The 24,583-nt window shown below is 43.8% G+C and overlaps 1 protein-coding gene across 1 annotated transcript in view; it reads left to right on the forward strand.

Annotated features, from left to right (window-relative positions):
* The window catches only part of NRG3 (neuregulin 3), a 1,181,107-nt gene that overhangs the window by 910,266 nt on the left and 246,258 nt on the right, over positions 1-24,583 (forward strand). The window contains exon 4 of the mRNA XM_063958773.1: positions 3,146-3,172. Within this exon, the coding sequence (XP_063814843.1) occupies positions 3,146-3,172 (27 nt within the window). The remainder of the gene's footprint in view (positions 1-3,145; positions 3,173-24,583) is intronic.

The following is a 24,583-nucleotide window of genomic DNA, read 5'->3' on the forward strand; positions in this document are numbered from 1 at the left end:
GTCTGGATTTGGAGTCACCCTCAAAATTAAAGTGGAAAAACACACTACAGGCTGATCCAACTTTGATGTAATGTCCTTAAAACAAGTCAAAATGAGGCTCAGTAGTGTGTGTGGCCTCCACGTGCCTGTATGACCTCCCTACAAGCCACACAAGTGGCTCAGGTAGTGCAGCTCATCCAGGATGGCACATCAATGCGAGCTGTGGCAAGAAGGTTTGCTGTGTCTGTCAGTGTAGTGTCCAGAGCATGGAGGCGCTACCAGGAGACAGGCCAGTACATCAGGAGACGTGGAGGAGGCCGTAGGCGGGCAACAACCCAGCAGCAGGACCGCTACCCCCGCCTTTGTGCAAGGAGGAACAGGAGGAGCACTGCCAGAGCCCTGCAAAATGACCTCAGCATGCCACAAATGTGCATGTGTCTACTCAAACGATCAGAAACAGACTCCATGAGGGTGGTATGAGTGCCCAACGTCCACAGGTGGGGGTTGTGCTTACAGCCCAACACCGTGCAGGACATTTGGCATTTGCCAGAGAACACCAAGATTGGCAAATTCGCTACTGGCGCCCTGTGCTCTTCACAGATGAAAGCAGGTTCTCACTGAGCACATGTGACAGACGTGACAGAGTCTGGAGACGCCAAAGAGAATGTTCTGCTGCCTGCAACATCTTCCAGCATGACCGGTTTGGCAGTGGGTCAGTAATGGTGTGGGGTGGCATTTCTATGGGGGGCCGCACAGCCCTCCTTGTGCTCGCCAGAGGTAGCCTGACTGCCATTAGGTACCGAGATGAGATCCTCAGACCCTTGTGAGACCATATGCTGGTGCGGTTGGCCCTGGGTTCCTCCTAATCCAAGACAATGCTAGACCTCATGTGGCTGGACTGTGTCAGCAGTTCCTGCAAGATGAAGGCATTGATGCTATGGACTGGCCCGCCCGTTCCCAAGACCTGAATCCAATTGAGCACATCTGGGACATCATGTCTCGCTTCATCCACCAACGCCACGTTGCACCACAGGCTGTCCAGGAGTTGATGGATGCTTTAGTCCAGGTCTGGGAGGAGATCCCTCAGGAGACCCTCCGCCACCTCATCAGGAGCATGCCCAGGCATTGTAGGGAGGTCATACAGGCACATGGAGGCCACACACACTACTGAGCCTCATTTTGACTTGTTTTAAGGACATTACATCAAAGTTGGATCGGCCTGTAGTGTGTTTTTCCACTTTAATTTTGAGGGTGACTCCAAATCCAGACCTCCATGGGTTAATAAATTTGATTTCCATTCATAATTTTTGTGTGATTTTGTTGTCAGCACATTCAACTATGTAAAGAACAAAGTATTTAATAAGAATATTTCATTCATTCAGATCTAGGATGTGTTATTTTAGTGTTCCCTTTATTTTTTTGAGCAGTGTATATAGCCATACACAAGGCGGCACTCCGGTCAATGAAAAGTCAGTCACACGGGCTTGTATGCAATGTTTCAGCGCTTTTATTAGCGCTTTTGTCAAGCAGTATAAATGTATACTGCTTGACAAAAGCGCTAATAAAAGCGCTGAAACGTTGCATACAAGCCCGTGTGACTGACTTTTCATTGACCGGAGTGCTGCCTTGTGTATGGCTGTGATTTGGATGCGTCCATGCAGGACATCCGTCGTGGAGGGTACCCGGTAAAGCTGAGTTGTTGTGACCCCGTGGAGTGCCGGATTTTCGTTTCTGTATGTATGTATGTATGTATATATATATATATATATATATATATATACTAATACTGTATTTAATTACGGCAAAAAAGTGCTTAAGTTATCTAGCATGTCAGGAACACCCTCACATCGTATGTGTTTTGTGTTTTCAACCTCTAAATTATGGGTTAGTAATTCTGGAATTTAGCTCTGAATGCAATTTTTGGGGGTTTGTAAACTACACAAAAAGACACAGCTTATTAAATACCCCATAGGAGTTATTTATGAATTAAAAATTCTGCAAATGCATACTGCTTCTACTTTGTTTGTACTTTATACAAAAAGTGTAATGAAGGAAGACCCAAGCCTGCTTTGCCCCCATGATTTGCAAGTTGATACAGTGGGGGAGATTCAAATGTTTGAAAAGTCAGTTGGGTGTCTGTTTTTTCCTGTCTATTAGATAGGAAAAAACAGACTCCCAACTAACTTTTCAAACATTTGAATCTCCCCCAGTATATGATGTGGTAAATTCAAATGGTGTAAGCATTAAAAGATGTAACAACTTCCTAATTTAGAACTACCCACTTCAATGATAAGATACATATTTGTCATCTTCTTTAAAGCACAAAGTGTACTTATATATTAAGTACAGCCCCAGAGCTCATGTAAATAACCCCTTCCCACAACGCAAATTACTTCTACATTTCAGTTCAAGAATAATGCTTTTATAACTAATCCTTAATTAGCAAGGAATAACCTCAACTGGCTCAACAATTCCCACTGCAAACGTTTAAATCACTGCAAAACATGCTATCACTGCTGCAGACCCTTAAAAATACATAAACTTTTGCAAAAGTAGGCTTGTGATACACCAAGAGTATCGTTGTTGTGGTTTAACACTTTAGAAGTTCATAAAGATGGTTTCTACATCTTATTGTTTCTTATCTTCTCCATAAGCCCTCTTGAAAACCAGTAGCATGTGGACATGTGTGACACTATTTTTTGGCAGTTTGTGACATCACAGGTGCATGACCTGGTTCCAGAATTCCAAAAATATGACTAAATGTAGATAAAGTAGGGATAAATATGTTTGTTTAAAATCTGTATGCTAAAAAGTCTTAGCATAAATTATACACTATTCTAGTATAACCTTTTTTCTTTTTTAAATTAAGTATGGAAAAGTGGGAGTAATAAAAAGAAAATTCTTGCATTAAAATATCCTTGCTAAAATATATCTAATTTAGTTAATCTTTAATATTGTGGTTAGAGTATTACAGAAATATTTTTATTAAAATAGTAAAAAATGTGTAATTTCTAGAGAATTTATTTTTAATTTTGCATTTTTCCAGTGGATGAACACTTCCTTATTTTACTGCTTATGTTAACAAAGTACCAATACTTATATTGTCTTTTTAATCTTTTCTTTTCTTATTTTTTTCTTTTTCTTTTGCATGTTCTTCATAATGCAGCAGACCATTTAGGAATTGAATTCATGGGTAAGTAAATGTTTAATTTTTCTTCCTAAAGATGTGATGGGCAGTTTACTAATGAGCAGTATATCTTAATAATAATATCAGTGGTTATTGTTTTACTAAGTCATTTTAGAATAAAATAAGTATGATTGTGGAGGCTTTAAAATAATAATAGTTTGATAATAGTTGGAGTGCAGAATTATTTTACCACTGAAAGTCTCGCTGACATATCTACAATTGCCATGCAAGATGTGTTAACCAAAACATGTTAAAGAAGCTGAACATAAGTGAAGGTATAAGTTTTATTGGCACTTATAACTAGAGCAATTTAACCCCATTAAATAAAAACCCAGCATACTCATTGTACAGTACAATGAAGTGTGTATACTATATTGGAATAGAATTCTATTTGTATGCTATGAGTAGCCTACAGTATACAGTACCTGAATTTGTCACATGGTGTTCTTAAGTTTGTAAACTGTACATTTTGAGCACACCCTCTGAAATCTTGCACTGGCTGCAGACTGCTGTTGGCCTACTGTAGCTGATTTGCATTTTTTTAGTTTTTGTTTTCATATATTTTTTTATTTTATATTTGTTTTGTTTTTACAGTTGGTGGCACTACAATTTTTTTGTTAATTTAGCAAGCAAATAAAATTACATTTTAGGATGAATCAAAATAAAACTATTTGCTTTCTATTATTTAAAGTTAAAATGTTTATATTATTTTGTATGTAGCTTTTATTCAACTTTTAGTACAATAATGAATGAAATAGTACTATTCACAATAATCTGGATATAAAATACATAATAAATATTGTATAACTTATTTTTAATTTGTAATAATTTCAGCTGCCATTCTCAGCTGATTCCCCTTCCAATTACCTGATCTCCACAGTACATAAGCACACCTAAACACAAATAAGGAAGGGACTCTTCCATGGCTCAGGATTGCCAGATTACTAGTAGGATATAATGTTTGATGTAAAATTAGCTGACAATACACAGTCATGTAGTACAGTAACTGCTTGGTCAAGAAACAGCAGATTCTATACACATTCTTTATCGCACCTACTACATCCACAACTGCAGTGCATTTTGTTATATGACTTCATCAGATGGACTGGATCATTGTAAGTCAGAGAATGATTAAATTACAGGTACAGTATAGCATAATTTTCGATCAACCAGTAATTCACACACAGTTTTAACTTAAAAAGAAATGTTTAACATATTGCCAACACTTTTATTATTATAATCAGCAATTTGTAACATAAATTGCACATAAATATGTAAAGAATAATATCCAGACAAAACAGATACCACATAAATAAATCTTTTGAGTGTTTATATCCATGGTGTTAGTTATCCTAGATATTATTGTCCTAATATTACATATATTCCAAAGGTTTAAAAATTAAAATGAACATATTTAGGGGCCCATTTAACAATGAGTTTTAGCTATTTAAAATTAATGTTGTATGATAAATGGTGCTACAGCCAATCAACTCCTTACTCTCATGTGTTTTAAAAAAAATAGCAATTTAATTACCTACCGGTAAATCCTTTTCTCGTAGTCTATAAGGAATATTGGGGAGACTTAGTACGATGGTGTATAGACGACGTCCAAAGGAGCCGGTGCACTTTAAATTTCTTCACTGGGTGTGCTGGCCTCCCCTCTATGCCCCCTCCCACAGGCAGTTATAGGTAAAACAGTCCTCGAAGGAGAAAGGACATATACTGTATGAGAGAAGGAACATAAAAACAATGAGTGGTGAGATTTACACATCAGCACACCACGAGCATAAAACAACCAGCAATGGCTGGTAACCAAACAGTTACAGCTGAACAGGTAACTATAGAAAAGACAACCTGCAGAAAAGTCAACGCACTGAGGCGGGCGCCCAATATCCCTTATGGACTACGAAAAAAAAGATTTAATGGTAGGTAAGTAAAATCCTATTTTCTCTAGCATCCATAAGGGATATTGGGAGACTTAGTACAATGGGGACATCCCAAAGCTGCCAAAATGGGCAGAAATGTGTGGAGACTGCTGCATCACCCACCGCCTGCCCAAACTGGGTATCCCCTTTGGCCAGGATATCAAACTTGTAGAACTTAAAAAAAGGGTTCTTTCCCAACCAGGTAGCAGCTCGGCATAATTGCAAGGCTGAGACTCCATGGGCCGCCACCCAGGAAGAGTTCACCAATCTTGTGGAGTGGGCCTTTAGAGATTTAAGAACAGCAAAGGCTGCTGACACATAGGCCTGTTGGATAGTAGGTCTAAGCCAATAAGCAATGGACTGTTTTTAAGCAGGGCAATCCTTTTTCTGTGCATCATAGAGCACAAACAAGGAATCCGTCTTTCTGATCCGAGCCATTCTCTTGACGTATATCTTCAAGGCTTGCATAGCATCCAATGCCTCCAGAGGAGCAGAGACGCCAGAACTTGATGGAACCACAATAGGTTGATTCAGATGGAATGCAGAGACAACCTTTGGCAGGAACTGCTGCCTAGTCCTGAGCTCCACTTTGTCCTCATAGAAGACCAAATAAGGGCTTTTTACACTATAAGGCCCCCAATTCCGAGACACGTCTAGCAGAAGCCAGGGCCAGTAACATCACCGTCTTCCACATGAGGTACTTGTCTTCTACTATCATCAGAAGTTCAAACCAGGAGGACTGTAGAAATTCCAACACTATATTCAAATCCCAGGGTGCCATGGGCGGCACAAAAGGAGGTTGAATGTGAAGTACACCTTGCAAGAAGGTCTGAACTTCTGGCAATACCACCAATTTCTTCTGGAAAAATATTGAGAGGGCTGAAATCTGGACCTTAATGGAACCCAGACGTAAGCCCTTATCCACACCAGCCTGCAGGAAATGCAAGAAGCGTACCAAGTGGAACTCTGCAGGTGGATACATTCGTTCCTTGCACCAAGAGGCATATCTTCTCTAGATATGATGATAGTGTTTTGATGTCACAGGTTTCCTTGCCTGAACTATAGTAGCAATTACCTTTTTGGAAAGGCCCATGTGAGCTAGGATGTTCTGCTCAACTTCCATGCCATCAAACAAAGTCACCATTAGTCTGGGTAAATGAACGGTCCTTGTTGAAGATCTCTTCTCAATGGCAGAGGCCAAGGGTCTTCGACGGATATGTCCAGAAGATCTGCATGCCAAGCCCTCCGAGGCCAATCCGGGGCAATCAGAATTGCCTTGACTCTTTGATTCCTGATTCGCTTATGCACCCTTGGGAGCAATGGAATCGGCGGAAACAGGTAGACCAGCCGGTAAGGCCACAGTGTTGTCAGAGCATCTGCTGCCCTCGCCTGAGGGTCCCTGGTTCATGAGCAATATCAGTGAAACTTCTTGTTGAGTTGAGAAGCCATCATGTCTATTTATGTGCAACCCCACCGGTCGATAATCTGTTGGAACACCAGATGATGGAGCACCCACTCTCCCGGGTGGAGATCGTGACAAGTCAGGAAGTCTACCTCCCAGTTGTCCACACCCGGAATGAAAATTGCTGACATGGCTCTTGCATTTCTTTCTGCCCAGAGGAATATCTTTGACACCTCTAGCATGCAGGCTCTGCTTACTTTATGGTAAAGGAGCCTGGGGCAGATAGTAATACCTTTTTAGACAGTCAAGATACTAATACGTCAACCCATGGGGGTTCTTCCCAGAATTTTCTACCTTCAGGATCAAATGGGAAAGTGTGCAAAAATCTTTTTGACACTTGGTATTTTTTGTCTGGATTTTTCCAGGCTAACTTTAACAGGTCATCTAACTGCAGAATCAGGGAAAGTGACATTAGGCTTGCTCTGTGTGAGTGTAGAGTGATACTTATCATAAGAGAATTATATATGTATATATATATATATATTTATCAAGGGTAAATTGTAGTGTGAAGTGCTATGGAAAATATACATTGCTGCATTGAAAAATTATATAAAGGGGAGAATGTATGGTGGGATGCATTGTATATTGTAATACTGCTTGTGTAAAGATACCAGTGCCTGGACTGGCTCGTGGGGCTCTGAACAAGGGGCTCGAGGACAAACTCCGGGGGGGAGAGACGTTGACTCTGGAGGCGGGTGACCGGTATAAGGAGAGATACAAGTGCGACACGGACAACGGTTGTGGCAGCTGAGAGCGGGAGGCGTGATGCTGAAGCCGCTAAGTGTCGGTCAGTAAAGAGATATACCGGAGAGCCGGGGGAGAGTGATCGCGTAGCTGTCATCAGCCGGCAATGTGACTGACTGACAGTGAAGGAATCTCCGCCAAAGAAGACGAGACATACCGGAGAGTTGGGGAAGAGTGATCGCGGAGCTGCCATCAGCAGATCCGGTGCCTGACGGACAATACAGGAATCCGCGCCCGTCATCCTCACAAGTAGGCATAAGGGGCGTACATCTCCTGGGAGCATCACGCATAAGGGGCAGACATTGCAGACCTTTCCCTGACGGGTCCCTTCGGTGGGAGGAGCAGGAATAAGAGACAGCATAGAGAGGGGTATCCTCCGCCCTTACTAAAGCTGATGCTCCCCAGACAAGAAGAGGCTGACACCTCTAGTGATACTTATCAGAGACTTCCATCGCAGCTGTATTAACAGCACAAATCGTAAGTGATTTATACCTGTGCACTGGTAGATTACTCACATGCTTAGCCCTGGCATAGACTGATTCTGCTAAATCGGAAGTGATTTATACCTGCGCACTGGTAGATTACACTAATGCTAAGCCCTGGCCTAGACTGATTCTGCTGTAGCCTGTCAGGGAGTAAAATATTACATATAGATTGCTGCGATTGCCGTATTATATATAAAAAAATCTGATTGACATTGATATTCGCGGATTCAATGGAATAATTACACTTACCTGAGATTTTGTTGATGACATTTGAAGGAGGTCCAGCGGATCTAAAACAAAGAAGGACAAAGTATCAATATACTGATAGTGAGATACAGCTTTAATATCTACAAGATATTGATATAACAAAGACTACATCATAGCAATTATATCTAAGTATCTCTACTACAAGCTCTAGAGCAAAGGGGACAAAGACTCCAACAAAAGGTTGGCCGATGCTAAAGAGACTATATATATATTGACAGGCACCCCTTCAACTGGTAATTAATGGATAGTCGATACAGTTGAGTTTATGGATAAAATACAATTTAATCCTTTGGGCCATTGGATTGGTTATTGACTATAAACTACTCGGAACTTCACCAGCGCTAGCAAACTGGGATGGTCGTTTCCCTCGTTAGGGATTATAAACTATAGATATATCTCAGTACACTGACAATATATATATTTGCAAATATATAGCTATAGGAGATAAGGGACTATATTGGGAAAGTCAGGTTATAGTATTGTTAATATTGTGTCTATTGCATGGTTGTGTTATATCTAGCTGTTACATATGAAATGCCTTGTGACATTATATAATATTATTACTGGTCAAGTAAAGTGGAGATTATTAATAACTCTAAAATTGGTCACGTTATTACTAAGATAATCATCCGGCTAGAGCAACGAAGGATCAGGGATCCAGTACACCAAGTAAGTGAATAAAGTATCGACTTTGTGTAAAATCTGTGTTACAAACCAAAGTTACACCTAAAGGAGTTATTGACTGACACAGTAAAGGGGTTTCTCAGGCGTTCCCCGTTCTGCCATAATTCTCGAGCAGATTAAAAGTCTGAGTGGAGGCACTGTATATCGAGGACTGTTTCGGGTATTAAAAGAAGGCCTACATAAAGAAAAATTAGTGCTGTGATTCAGTGTCCTCTAGAGGGAGTTTTAACACATCCCATATAGCCAGAATGAGGGGTTCAATACCCCGAGCAGAAGTGGAATCCCTACTAACGGTATCCAAGACTTCCCCATCCTCCTGTACATCTTCATCTGAATCAGAGAGTAGAGCAGGTAAACCACGCTTTTGTTGTCCTAAGTTAGAGAGGGAGGGGCTGTGTAACATCTGCCCTAGCAGCTAGGTCTGCATCAGCCTGTTGTAGTAGCTGAGTTTTTTTTAGCATTAGCAGTGAGTTGTGATGACATATCAGACATCATATTTTTAAGGGCACCTAGCCAGGAATTCTCTTGACCCTCTCCCCCAGCCCCCTCACTGAGTTGTGAAGATTGGCTGCAGTGTTCACATGAGACAGAATCAGATGATAAGGTAGAGAATCTGGTGTGGCATACACTGTATAGTTTGTGTTTGCCCATGTTTACAGTAAAGCACAATCACATACACATACAATTACTCTCTAGCAAGCCTGCACTCTTACTGTATGTGAGAGGGAGATAGAGAGAGGAGACCAGCACACCCCAGCTACACAGACCCAGTGAGGCTGTAAGCTGTTATATCACAGTGAAACACCTATGATTACAGTCCTTAATAGGACACAGATTGTGTACAATAGCGGCTCTCCCCCTTCGCTACACCCTGTACCAGTTTTCCAGTGTTTTCTGAGTGACAGATGGAGCTGTGTGTGTCTGCTGCTGTAAGCAGAGGAAGGCGCCAAAATACCTCTGGTCCCACTCTGAGGTATCTCCGCTTCCCCAATGGCGCCGGAGCTGCACTGTCTTTTATACTGGCAATGCCTCCCAAATAGCTTAAAAACATCACACAAGTACTAACTTAAGCCATCGCAAGCCAGTGTACCCAGGGGGCTATAGCGGGTATGCCTACCTGTCGTATGCCTACCATGTGTGTTAGCCGCACCTTGAACTGGGGGACCCCCTAGCGGGGCCCCCAGTTTGTACTTAACGCTGTCGTCCCCTTCAGGCTATAGGGGGTCATTCCAAGTTGATCGTAGCTGTGCTAAATTTAGCACAGCTACGATCATTCACACTGACATGCGGGGGGATGCCCAGCACAGGGCTAGCCTGCCCCGCATGTCAGTGCCGGCGCCCCCACAGAAATCCAAAGGCTCTGCACAGCGGCGATGCCTTTGCACTTCAAGAGTAGCTCCCGGCCAGCGCAGCTTTAGCATGCTGGCCCGCAGCTACTCATCGTTCCCCGGCCTGCAGCGGCTGCGTGCTGTGACGTCACGCAGCCGTTGTGGCCCACCCCCTGTTCGGTCCTGCCACGCCTGCATTGGCCGGACCGCTCCCACGAAATGGCAGCCAAGCGCCGCCGTTCCGCCCCCTCCCACCCTGCGATCGTCTCTGCCTGTCAATCAGGCAAAGGCGATCGCAGCCCTGCTATGGCCTTCGGCAGTCTGGCATGCGCCGGCGCACTATGGTGCTGGTGCATGCGCTGTAGGGACCCGTTCGCTCTGCTGCGACAAAAATCAGCGAGCGTACGGGTCATAATGACCCCCATTGTTAGGGGTGTGCAGGTACTGCAATTGTGGCAGCTAAGGTGAAGTCCCCCGCTGTACAAACAACCTCTCAAGACGGTGGTCCTGAAGCAGGAAAGCAGCTCTGACACCTCACAAGGCCAGTGACCATCCCCCCTAACTCCCATAGTGCAGGTATGCTGTTGCCCAAACAGCATACCGAAAATAATAAAAGTTTAAAAGAAACTGAAGAAAACTCTCTGGAACTGCAGATATGTGCATCCTCTCCTAGGGGCACTTTTTTCTAAACTGCCTGTGGGAGGGAGCATAGAGGAGAGGAGCCAGCACACCCAGTGAAGAAATTTAAAGTGTACCGGCTCCTTTGGACCCCGTCTATACCCCATAATACTAAGTATTCCCAATATCCCTTATGGATGCTAGAGAAATGACAGTTACTGTATGAGGTCTTTGGCTGGAGCACCATTTATCATATGCAACGAGTTTTAAATAGATAAAAAATTTATTGATAAATGGGCGGGCTTATTATATTTACAGTACATATAAATACAGTTAATATTGGACAGGATTGATGATCTAGGGCCTGATGCAGAGATGGAGACAGTTTGTATTACAGCTGCTTCTTTGGTTGCAGCTGCTGTACAAAAATATGCTAATGTTGCAGGAGAAGATTCGAGTAAATAGACATCTCCTGTATGATTTCATTATTTTTTTTTTGGTATAATTGTTTTTTTATTATAGGCATTTATTGTGTATTCATGCATTTGATTTTTTTTTTAAATACAAAATGTGTGCACATCTGGCATGTTTAGCTTTGAAAGTGGAGATATTCAGGATCCCAGGTAACTTACAATTGCTGGCATTCTCTAGCTGCATATCCATCTGTTGAGGTCTGGTAAGCCTGTTACACTTGGCCTAGATTAACTGCACCAATGGATTGTCTGAGGGATCTCTCTCCTGCATAGCCCTTTGAGTTGCTTGATATTTGGGCTTAGATGTTTTAACAATTGTTAATTAACTATTTCTATGGAAATATAAGAGTGAAATAAAGTATTTGGTGTTATACTGAACCTGCAGAAGTTTAGATACTGAAACATTGCTAGCAGCAGTGGCTGGATTGTATAAAGTGGAGTTTTGAGAAGCATTTTCTGACTTGATTATGGGGAGAGAATATTGAGGTCCATTGGACATTAAAATAGATACATACTCTGGATATTTATCTTAAAGATTTTAAAAGTATACAAAGTAACTCATTTCTTCTTATTACTTATATAAGACACATTCAGTGATATAATAGAGAAGTCTTTTTATCCTTATTAGAAGCTTCCTACATGCTTGTGTGATCCACTGCGGCATCCAATGAAGCAGTATCAGATCACTTGCATGAACATCGGCCATCTCAGTAACAATCAAGTTACACAGGCTGTCCGGACTATTCAAGATGCAGAGGCCAGTAAATCTGCATCTGAAAACGCAGACCCTGGCCTCACCACTCCAGGCAAATGGGGTTGATGCACCAGCCTTTTTGAGAATGCTGACCAGCCTTGCTCACCACCGCCCCCAAACTCCTACAGCCTGTCAATCAGACTGCAGTTTGGGAGAATTGCATATGAGGACACAGGATCCATTCTGTACATGCATAGAATAGACCCTGTGTATGCACACCACCCCACCATTTAAAATGTACATACATCTTCAAATAAGGCCCTTAGTTGCCATATCTACATTGCACTGAAACAAATCACAAACATCTATTACACAGATAGGTTTCCACATTTATCAGAATGATTTTTAACCATAAATATTGCAAATAAATGTAGAGCAATTGAATATTTAAATCTAAAGCACCTATCATATTTAAAACAACCAATTGGAAAGCAGAGATGTGTGTGTGTCTCCAGCCAATCCCAACTCTCTTAGCTTCTTTCATAATGCACTAAGTCTGTGATGAGATAAGAGTTTTAAAATTCAATTAAACCACTGCATAATATATTTCATTGGCTATGAATGGTAAACAATAGTGCCGGATAATTAACTTTATTACAGTTCATTTCGCAGGCAGTACTAAACAAAACTTCTGCAGTTTTCATAGACCACAATCAAGCTAATTTATTATTGGAATATATGTATATAATATGACTAGCGTATATCAGTAATATTACACTCAATCTCTGCATTTTAAAGTGTAAGTAAAAGAGTTAAACATGAGCTAATTGGCATCAACTTAATAAACATTTAAAACATGCTTAATTCCATGCATAATATCTTAAATGGAAAGTTTTATTGGTATATATGTATCACTAGTAACCACAATGTGTTACTTTTAACAGATAAGCAAATATAAGGACAGACAGAGGTTGAACAGCTTCTAATATATGAACAAATTGCACCTGCATGAATTGTGTTACAGGGTTACTGCAACATTTGATGGATAATTTTCTAGTTAAACAATTTATGTGGATGAGAAGGAACTGCAAATCTTGAAGCTTTTGAGGATATCATATATTCAAAAATAGGTTTCAGGAATGAGTTTACCCAAGAGTGGTACATCTAGTGCTGAAAGTAGGGTGGTACGGAGTCCCATTAAGAAATATGGTGGTGGTACGCAGTACCAACAGCCCACTGCTGGGCAGGGCCGGCGCCACCATTAGGCAGCTTTAGGCAGCTCCCTATGGACATCGGCACTTGGAGGGCGGCGCTGTGTTAAGCAAAAAAAAAATAATAATAATAATTATGTGACAGGATGTGCACTGGTTGGATGTGAGGCGCCTGTTCACCAGGTGTAGTTTTTTTTTGTATGTGAACTCTGGAGGAGCTCAGGCTTCAGTGTACAATAGCTGTGTAACATGGCAGCTGCAGGCACGGATGATGTAGGTGTACCGATGTAGCGGGGGAGGGTGGGGAGGACCAAGCCTGGCCCGGCCTGTTCTAACCAGCTCCCACCCAAAGGACTGTGCAGTGCCGTGATTCACAGTGATTTAGGGGGCGGAGCCTAATACAGTGAAGTGCCCGCCCCCATCAGATGATCAGAGCAGAGACCTGTGCTGCTGTAGGAAGATGTAGGTGTACCGATGTAGCGGGGGAGGGTGGGGAGGACCAAGCCTGGCCCGGCCTATCCTAACCAGCTCCCACCTAAAGGACAGTGCAATGCCACGATTTGCGGTGATTTAGGGGCGGAGCCTAATGCTGTGAAGTGCCAGCCCCCATCAGATGATCAGAGCAGAGACCTGTGCTGCTGTAGGAAGATGTAGGTGTACCGATGTAGCGGGGGAGGGTGGGGAGGACCAAGCCTGGCCCGGCCTATCCTAACCAGCTCCCACCTAAAGGACAGTGCAATGCCACGATTTGCAGTGATTTAGGGGCGGAGCCTAATGCTGTGAAGTGCCCGACCCCATCAGATGTTCAGAGCAGAGACCTGTGCTGCTGTAGTAATCGGGTAGTGTAATTCTCTCAGTCTCTCTCTCTTTCTCTTACACTCTATCTCTCTCTCTCCCTGACACTCTCTCTCCCTCACTCTATACCTGACACTCTCTCTCCCTGACACTCTCTGTCTGTGACACTATCTCTCTCCCTAACATTCTCCCTCACTCTCTTCCTGACACTCTCCCTCACTCTCTCCCTCACTCTCTTCCTGACACTCTCTCCCTCACTCTCTTCCTGACACTCTCTCCCTCACTCTCTCTGACACACACACTCTCTCTCTCTCCCTGACACTATTTCTCCCTCACTCTCTTCCTGACTCTCCCTCGCTCTTTCTTCCTGACACACTCTCTCCCTCACTCTCTCTTCCTGGCACTTTCTCCCTCACTCTCTCTTCCTGGCACTCTTTCTCTTCCTGACACTCTCTCCCTGACACTCTCCCTCACTCCTTTCCTGACACTGTCTCTCCCTCACTCTCTTCCTGGCACTATCTCTCCATCACTCTATTCCTGGCACTGTCTCTCCCTCACTCCCTTCCTGGCACTGTCCCTCACTCTCTTCCGGGCACTCTCTCTCCCTCAATCTCTTCCTGGCACTCTCTTCCTGGCACTCTCTCTCTCCATCACTCTCTCTTCCTGGCACTCTCTCTCTCTCTCCCTCTTTCTCTCTCTCTCTGACTCACTATGTCTGGGGCATTCCCTTGCATCCCCCTCATGCATTGTTCGCTTCCCTGCCCTGATTATCAAGATTCGCTCCCTCCGCCGGCTCTTCGGCATAGCTGGATTTCATAATTTACCCATTGCTGCAAGTATAGCGGTACGGCGTACCTGTAAGAAAGTCCCAGCAGGTACGCTGTACTGCTGGGCCGCCACTTTGTAGACACCGGGTCTTGGAGAGAGGAGAGCGCAGCATGCGCCTCTCCTCTCCTGCCTGCGAGTCCCGAGTCCGGCAGTGGCGTGCACTGAGCCGGTTCGTGAGCCAACCAGAGCTCACAGACTGGCAGCCAATCAGGAGCCGCTGCTGCCGGTCCGTGAGCCGGACCGGCGCCAGTTCAGCAGACCGGACTGAGGGCAGGAGAGGGACAGGAGGAGCACGTGCTGCGCTCTCCTCTCCCCAGCAGAAGATAGTGCCAGCCCCAGGCAGCAGCAACAATGGTAAGTTGCACTGCTGGGGCATATCTGGCACTCTGGGGACATATATGGCACTATGGGTGCATATCTGGCACTGTGAGGGCATGTATATCTGGCACTGTGAGGGCATATCTGGCACTGTGAGAGCATGTATATCTGGCACTGTGGGGGCATATGTGTATCTGGCACTGTAGGGACATATCTAGCACTGTAGCGGCATGTATATCTGGCCCTGTGGGGGCATGTATATCTGGCACTGTGGGGGCATGTGTATCTGGCATGTGGGGGCATGTGTATCTGGCACTGTGGGGGCATGTGTATCTGGCACTGTGGGGGCATATGTGTATCTGGCACAGTGGGGACTTAATACCCTACCCCTAATATCCTACCCTATCCCTAATATCCTGACCCAGACTGTATGGCCCTATTCGGTTCTTATCTGCTGTCAGATTCTATGTGTAGAAAATGTATTTTGGTGTAGCACACACATTTATCAAGTGAGTTGGGGAAGGGGGGGGGGCTGAAGATTTGCCTAGGGTGCTGAGAAACCTTGCACCGGCCCTGCTGCTGGGGCATAATTTAAAAGGTGCATTTTGTGTGTGGGACATAAAATGGTGTCAGTGGCATAACTGTGTGTGTCATAATATGTAATAGGCATTATGGTGTGTGGTATAATATGTAAGGCATTACGGTGTGTGGCATATTGTGTAATGGGCATTAAGGTGTGTGGCATAATGTGTAATGGGTATTATGGTGTGTGGCATAATGTGCAATAGGTGTTACAGTGTCTGGCATAATGTGTAATGGGAATTATGGTGTGTGGCATAATGTGTAATGGCCATTACAGTGTTTTGCATAATGTGTAAGGGGCATTACGGTGTGTGGCACAATGTGGCCATGCCCCTATTGTCATGTAGCAACTCCCCTAGTTTCGTGTGAACACTCTCCCTCATGACACATGACCACACCCATTTTTACTATCAGCACCACTAAGAAAAATTCTATACTTGCACCACTGGGTATATCTATTACACAAACGCACACACACACACACACACACACACACACACACACACACACACTATGTATGTATGTATGTATGTATGCATGTATGTATGTATGTATGTATGTATGCATGTATGTCTGTATGCATGTATGTCTAGATAGAGAGAGACTGGTTTGGTCCGGCTCTCCCAGTAGATAAATCATCTGCACCGGGTGCCCGCACAATATGAAACATGTACAGCAGAATCTGATGTAGCACTCCTGGCGGCTTGTAATAAATACTCTAAGACCACATAGTAATATATCTATATCTATATATATATATATATATATATATATATATTACTATGATATCTTAGAGTATTTATGACAAGCTCTTAGCATCATGTTTAGAAACTGGTTTGGCTTTGGTACACCGCCTATGGTGAACGTGCTTGGCTGGACAGATTGGTGCTTATCTTGAACCTCTGTCATGCCGTTATCAAAGTATTTACATTTATGTAGTCTTAGATTCCCACTGTTTCTTGAATACTGGAAAGAAGACATGCCCTCTGTAGCGTGTGCTAATGGGGTTATTTACTTTTGCTAACTTTTATAAGTGATATGAGCCACTGAATTCTGCAGTCCACAAACGGTTTAGAAAAAACCAAGGTTGGATACTTTCACATGATCTCCAGTGATGTGATCACTGTGTGATCACTGTGAACAGTTCTCTTTTACTTATGAGTTTTCATTCAATATTGCTACACTTGTGCCAAACAGTCCCCCTTGGTGAGCCAGGTCCCATGAGACTCTGCTAGCTTTTTTTATGAAAATGTGTTTTAGTTACAATGCAATGTAGCTAGGATGCACCAGGAGACTGTGCTGTTTAATTTGCAACACTTTTATATCTGCATTCGACTGAGTCTCTGAATCGGCATACAATGTGCTACAATGCAGTGGCCATTGCTTTTTTCTATGCCAATTTCGGTTGTGCTTCATATACAGACTCAGTAACACACAGGTAGGCAATTGTCATATATCAATTAATGAGGTCAATCTCCTGGTGCATTGCAACTAAGAGGCTTTTTTGGCAAAAAAATAAATAAAAAAGACGCCCAGTGCTAGTGGTGCTCTATGGAATGTGGCTGCTCGCTCGCATCAGGTATCTCATAATGTGTGGCGTGTTGAGGCTAGATGTATGAGAACACATCTGTATATCTTCATATTCTGTGTTTATGCCTAGAAATGATACATTTTTGGTCATAAACTGAGTCAATCTCCTTAAGAAACATCATGCTATATATGTTACATCAGTATAAAAAAATTCAGAGGCAAATGATCAATCCATCTTGAAAGCTCATTAGCTATTAGAAGTCAGGGCACACATTATGTACGGAGAATCAACTTTTGTGTTGATGCGGTTTCATCACATTTTACAGTACACCCCTACTGTTGAAACATAAAACCAGGAAATATGTAAGTTGTTGTAAAAAGGCAATAGTAAACCTTAAAAAAGTACAGTAATACATTATTGGGATATGATCATTTGTGTTTGGTGATTTATTTCTACATTCTCCTCGACAGTCAGAATTGCTTTACCTAAGAAGAATTGCAAACCAGTTTAAAATATGAGAACCCTGCTGACATAGCATTAGTTAGCTAATTAATATTGATCCCATTTGACTATCTACACAATATGCACTTATTGTTTGTTTATAAAAATAAAGTCTTGAGAGTCTGTTCAGAAACATAGAGAGGGGTAGATAATGACAAATAATGAAGGCTGAAAGAAAGAAATAAAAAAGGATTTAGATGTATTTGTTAAGCAACTCATCTAAAATACAGCATATTGCATGTATTAAACACAGTTTATTGCATTACTTTCTTATTTGCAGGACAATAACCGTGTCATGGTAGGCTAATCTGCATACCATATGTCCTTACAATAAAACCATGATTATCAAAGTCATACACATTTAGCCTAATTTATTGCATTGTGAGGTTTTATAGTGAAGGTACTGAAATCATTTTAGCTACTGCATTTATTCTCCATACCATGCTGTGACTTAATTTCTGTGCATATTGGGCCTAATTCAGAGATGTGCACATATCCAATGGTGTAAGGACTTCTCCGATGGTGTGAGATCTGCGCATGTGCAATTGGCGCATTACGCACCTCCAGATCTCGTTCTGCGAGATCACACACAGTGCCTTCTAAGCTGCATCATCATTGTCATGCTACAGCCATTTCTAGGCATGGATGGGGGATCAGTACGAGATCCCGGCGGTCAGAAGACCGAGGTCTTGCAATTCAAATGTCTTTCACCGTGGCTGTGTAATCCCTGATTGCTGCATACCTCACAGCTGTTCCGCATTCAGGGGGACAGTCCCATTTTCCTGCGACTGTCCAACTGTCACACCCTCGGCTTGCAGTGTCCCATGATGGGGAGGATTTGGGGTGAGTGTCAGAGTGAGGAAACAAACAGAAATAAAATTGAACTACAGTATATCTGAGTTAATGACATTTCCATTTTCCTACATTACTTACTGTTTGCGTATAGTGTTCTCAATGAGCTACATATGCAGTATCGTCTTTTCATTTAATATGTTTACTTTTCTGATGCTAATTTTTCAGCAGCCATATATTTTTCTCATTGTGATTCATGAAAGAATAAAAAGAGAACATTTAATCCACAGCAGCAGCAATATAAAGCATTAGAGCATGCGCATGCTGCCAGAAATGCTTCTAGCATAGATCCTCACATCCTCACTCTTAATTAGGCTGTGTAATCATAGTCAGATAGAACAACATGTAAAACCCAGTTAAATTGGCGTGTGCTGGCTTCTGAAGAGATAACAAGGTATGGGTAATCATTTCTGCATTTTTTCTTTGCAGTGCAATAGCTGTCCGCTACCTTTATTGCTATATTAATTCCCACTCCATGGAGACAAACTTTTGTACTAGGATTTATTTGAAGAGTAATTACATCTCCTTTCTTATTGCTTTCTGAGCTGAACATGGATATTACATGTGCTTTCAGTAGGTATGACTCGGGATCAGATCACATATCTATCTATCTATCTATCTATCTATCTATCTATCTATCTATCTATCTATCTATCTATCTATCATTTATTTTCTCTAGATTGGATAATTAAGAGATGTATTTATATGGATTTTAGGCCACCAAAGTCTAATCTGGACTGAAACATCTAACTGACGTGACTGTATTTGCATACGGGCAGAGCCAGCCCTAACCAATATGATGTCCTAGGCAAGATTTTGGCAGGTGCCCCCTAGAACCGTCACTAGTTCCGCCTCTAACCCTGCACCTCTTTCCCAGCACCATCACCCCTCACCCATAGCAGTCATCACTTTGGTGCTCCTACCCTCTATATTTCTTTTTCATCCACTAATGGTCACTGGAGTACTCTTGGGATATGGACGGTTCCACAGGAACTAGGCACTGAATAGTTAAAATTTGACTATACCTCCCCTCCATATCCCAGAGTACCTCAGTGTTTTTTCGGTGCTCACCGAGCAACTAGGCTTGTAGAAGTTGGTCCACAATTATTGATTTTTTATTTTTTTTGGAAGCCACATCCCTTTCCCCCTTCCAGGAAGGCGAGGGTCCGGGATAGTGGAAGCTGCTGAAGCAGCTGTGGGTGTCGGACCTCTCTAGAAGAGCTCCCTCACTACCACGTGCAGGACGCCTGCAGAAAAAGGCTGACAGTGCTTACAGAGAAGCCCCGTCATTGCCCTCACCACAGGGTCCAGGTATGTTGATCGGGGCGGTCAGCTCATGCTGCCGCCCCGCTGTGTGGGATTACTGTGTGTGTGCCGCCAGCCGCTGCCGTCAGCCGCCCGCCGCCGCTTCCAGCGCCGCTGTGTATGTGCCTCTCCTGCCGCTCTGAGCCACGCCGGTCATTTGATTTTGCATAGGCCGCTCCACGGCTCTATGCGGCACGTTCCCCTGCTCCGATGCGCTTCCGGATAGGCGCAGTGTCATAGCCCGGTCTCCGTGTGCAGAGAGCGGTACACGGAGCACAGGGGAGGGGGGGAGACACATTTAATATCGAGTAGTGTGTATGGTATTAGCCTAGCACAAGGCCAGCAGCGCTGCATAAATAGGTTTTTAAGCCTTTGTAACAGGATATATGTGCATAATGCATATAAAAGAATTATAAATCTGCTACATAAGTTATAAGTCTGCACTTTTGTGATATACTGTGAGCATGGGGACATATTAACCATGCTTCCTGTTTTTTCCTGTTTTCTTTTCCAGAATTTCCTGTATTACATCTCTCCACCATTGAAGGCGCAGGGGTGTTAGGGGGAATTTGGGATCAGGCATATTGCTGGCACACTGCACTTGGCCAAAGATATAGAGACACCTTAGTGCTATTTACGGAGTTGCGCAAGTTGTTTGTCTTTGTATTTTGTATTGTCTGTTTGCATAATGAGTAAAACACCAGCAAAGTCAAAAAAGCAGTTTTACTGCCATGTCTGTAAGGGTGTATTACCTGATGGATTTACCACATGTAAAGTATGTTTTGTAAATTCAGAAACAAATCCAATTTCTGCTCCGGTTTCAAATCCAATTTCAACCCACGGACCCGCCATGGGCTATATTAGCAGATGTCTTAGCTGGATTGCAATCAGAGTTGGCCGCCTCTCGGCAAGAGCGAGAGGCGGCAAGATCTGAATCTAGGGTGAGACCGTTAGAACTACCAGAGGGGTCTCAGCCTTACCAAAGGTCCAAATCCTCTTTGGCTAAGGGGGATAAGTTTGATTTTTCTTATAAACTACCGGTTTCTGCTACGTTACTGTCTGATGATTCTTCGCCAGACCTCACTGTACAAGATGTGGTTGAGAAGGGCGAAGTAGACCAGCAGTCAGATGGTGACGATTTTGACATCCCGGGCATTGATAATCTCATCAGAGCGGTGCGTCAGTCTCTGAGTTTTACAGAAACTGAGGAGCCTCTGACAAATGATGAGGTCGTTTTTACTAAACGACAGAGAACTCCAATGTGTTTCCCTGTTTCAGAATCTCTTAATAAAATGTTACTAGAAACAAGGAAGAATCCGGATAAACGGTTTTCTGTACCTACAGAATTAGGTCTAGTTATCCGTTTCCAGAGTCTGTGACAGCTACATGGGAGAATCCGCCGTTGGTGGATTCATCTGTGTCTAAACTTACAAAGAAATTAACCATACCAGTACGGTCCAAAGGGTCCTTGAGTGTAGTTACTCAAGGACCCTTTGGACCGTAAAATAGAAGCTATGCTAAAGTCCATGTATACAGCAGCAGGAGTGCTGCTTAGACCTGGGTTGAGTGGCATTTGGGTAACTAAGGCTCTAATGGTATGGATAACAGAACTCAAGTCTGCCTTAACTGATGATCATCTTATACTTCTCGCTGATCAAATCTGGGAAGCTGCTGACTATTTATGTACAGCTTCTACTGACGTCTGTCAGCTCACTTCTCGCCTTTCATCATCGCTAGTCACAGCATGACGTGCGCTCTGGCTACGTTCTTAGCGAGCGGAGACAGAGGTCAAAAGAGGAATAGAAGCGTTACCTTACGAGGGCGAGAAGTTATTTGGTCCTGAATTGGACAAATGGATTTCGGAGGCCACGGGAGGAAAGTCGGTTTTCTTACCATTTCCTCCAACAGTACCTAGAAAAAGGTATTCTGGACCGGCGTTCAAATACTTTACACCTCAGTCCTTTCGCGGGCGTGGCAGGGGAACGGCCACACCTGGTAGACGAGGTCGGGGACGTAGTTTCCAACAAACCAATACCACTTGTCAAGATACTAAAGTCACCGGCAAGCCAGTGGCATGACGGGCTCCCAGCCCATCTCGGATCTCCTATTGTGGGAGCACGCCTTCAGTCATTCCAGTTGGCGTGGCTTCAGACATCCACAGATGGGTGGATCCGCAATTTAGTTTTAACAGGTTACAAAATAGAGTTCGACTGTCCACCGCCAATGCGGTTTTTCAGGACAGGACTGCCTCTGTCGGACGACAAGAGGGCGATTCTGCAGACTGCCATTCAGTCTCTGCTGGACGCAGCAGTTTTGATTCCGGTCCCTGTGCACCAACAGGGTCAGGGTTATTATTCCAGTCTGTTTGTGGTACCGAAGCCGGATGGCTCAGTCAGGCCAATATTGAACTTAAAGGGCCTCAATCAGTACGTCACTTACTACAGATTCAAGATGGAATCTCTACGGTCAGTAATTGCAGGCCTAGAGCCACAGGAATTTATGATTGCGCTGGATCTCAAGGATGCGTACTTACACATTCTGATTTGGCCTCCTCATCAAAGGTTTTTGCGGTTTGCAATACGACAGAACCATTACCAGTTTCAGGCTCTACCGTTTAGCCTCTCGTCAGCGCCTCGGGTATTCACCAAGGTGATGTCTGTGATGATAGCTCATCTCAGATCCCTAGGAGTGATAATAGTTCCGTACTTGGACGACTTACTCATCAAAGCTCCGTCTCAACAAATCCTCCTTCAATAGGCATTGCTGACATACAATGAACTGGTTCACCACGGTTGGATTGTCAACTTCAAGAAATCATATCTAGTTCCGTCTCAACGACTTCAATTCCTAGGTATGGTTCTCGATACGGTAGACCAAAGAATTTACCTACCCGAACAGAAAATACAGGTCATTCGTCATCTGGTACAATTAGTGCTCAAGCCACGCACGGTCTCGGTTCATTTGTGCATTTGCCTCTTAGGCACAATGGTGGCGGCTTTCGAAGCGCTTAAGTTCGGAAGACTTCGCTCACGTCCTTTTCAACTTGATGTGCTTGCACAGTGGTCGGGCTCGCATTTGCAGATTCACCACAGGGTGAGGTTGTCTCCAAGGACCAGAGTGTCTCTACTCTGGTGGCTCAAGGTACATAATCTAACCGCAGGGAAACGGTTCGGCGCCTGGAATTGGATAATTCTCATGGCGAACGCAAGTCTCAGAGGTTGGGGAGCTGTAGTTCAAAATTTTCAGCTCCAGGGTCTCTGGGCGGGTCACGAAAGATTGCTGTCTATAAATGTCCTGGAACTCTGGGCAATTTACAATGCGTTGCGACAAGCAGTGCACATGCTGCAGGCTCAGGCTGTTCAGGTGCAGTCAGACAATGTGACGGCGGTCGCATACATCAACAAACAAGGCGGAACGAGAAGCCGCATGGCAATGCGGGAAGTAGCTCGAATCCTCAATTGGGCCGAATATCACCAAGTGATATTGTCGGCAGTGTTCATTCCGGGAGTGGACAACTGGGAAGTGGATTATCTCAGTCGTCGGGATTTTCATCCAGGAGAATGGGCATTAAATCCAGAAGTGTTTCACATGCTGGTCCAGAGGTGGGGTTACCCGCAGGTGGACCTGATGGCATCTCGCCACAATCATCAAATGCCCCAGTATGTGTCCAGAACGAGAGATCCAAAGGCAGTGGCGGTGGATGCTCTCACAGTCAGGTGGCCATACAGTCTAGTGTATCTGTTTCCACCGTTTCCGCTGCTCCCTCTATTGCTAAAACGGATCAAAAGAGAGTCCGCCACAGTCATACTAGTGGCGCCTCATTGGCCTCGGAGAGCTTGGTTCTCGGATCTTCGCGGACTACTCGCAGACGATCCTTGGCCGCTCCCACTACATCCAGACCTATTACAACAGGGTCCGTTTCTTTACCCCGATTTACCGTTGCTGCGTTTGATGGGGTGGCTGTTGAGACCACCCTATTAAGAAGAGAGGGCATTCCAGAATCAGTCATTCCAACCATGTTACGAGCCAGGCAGCTGGTTACGGCAGCTCATTATTACAGAATTTGGCGTGCCTATATAGGTTGGTGTGAAGCTCGGAAGTTTCCGACATCTTCTTTCAAGTTATCCCGTCTTTTGTTATTTCTACAGATGGGGTTAGATGGAGGTCTAGTTTATCTACACTAAAAGTGCAGATATCTGCATTGTCACTTTATTTCCAAAGAAGATTGGCTCTATTGCCGTCGGTACACACCTTCGTGCAGGGTGTCCTCAGAGTACAGCCTCCATTCACTCCACCTACAGCGCCATGGGACTTGAATCGGGTTTTAGATTTCTTACAGTCTTTTCATTTTGAACCCTTACAACAAGTGGACATTAAGTTTCTCACTTGGAAAAATTTTTTCTCCTAGCCTTTTCTTCGGCAAGGCGGGTTTCAGATTTGGGTGCCTTGTCTTGCAAGCCACCGTATTTGGTGTTTCATGATGACAGAGCGGAACTTCGGACGAATACCGCTTTCTTACCAAAAGTAGTGTCATATTTTCACATCAACCAACCAATAGTAGTTCCTGTGTTAATAGGACATTCTGAAACTCTGGATGTGGTACGCGCATTACGCGTTTATGTATCCCGAACGTCTGTAGGACGGATACGTTGTTTGTTCTCTATGATGCTGCCAAGAGGGGTTGGCCAGCTTCTAAGCAGACCTTATCCAGATGGATAAAACTGACCATACGTCAGGCCTATCTTCAGGCTAGGTTACAGCCGCCTACATCGGTAACAGCTCATTCCACACGTTCGGTAGGAACGTCATGGGCA

The sequence above is a fragment of the Pseudophryne corroboree genome, chromosome 3 (assembly GCF_028390025.1).
Source record: "Pseudophryne corroboree isolate aPseCor3 chromosome 3, aPseCor3.hap2, whole genome shotgun sequence".
Lineage (NCBI taxonomy): Eukaryota > Metazoa > Chordata > Amphibia > Anura > Myobatrachidae > Pseudophryne > Pseudophryne corroboree.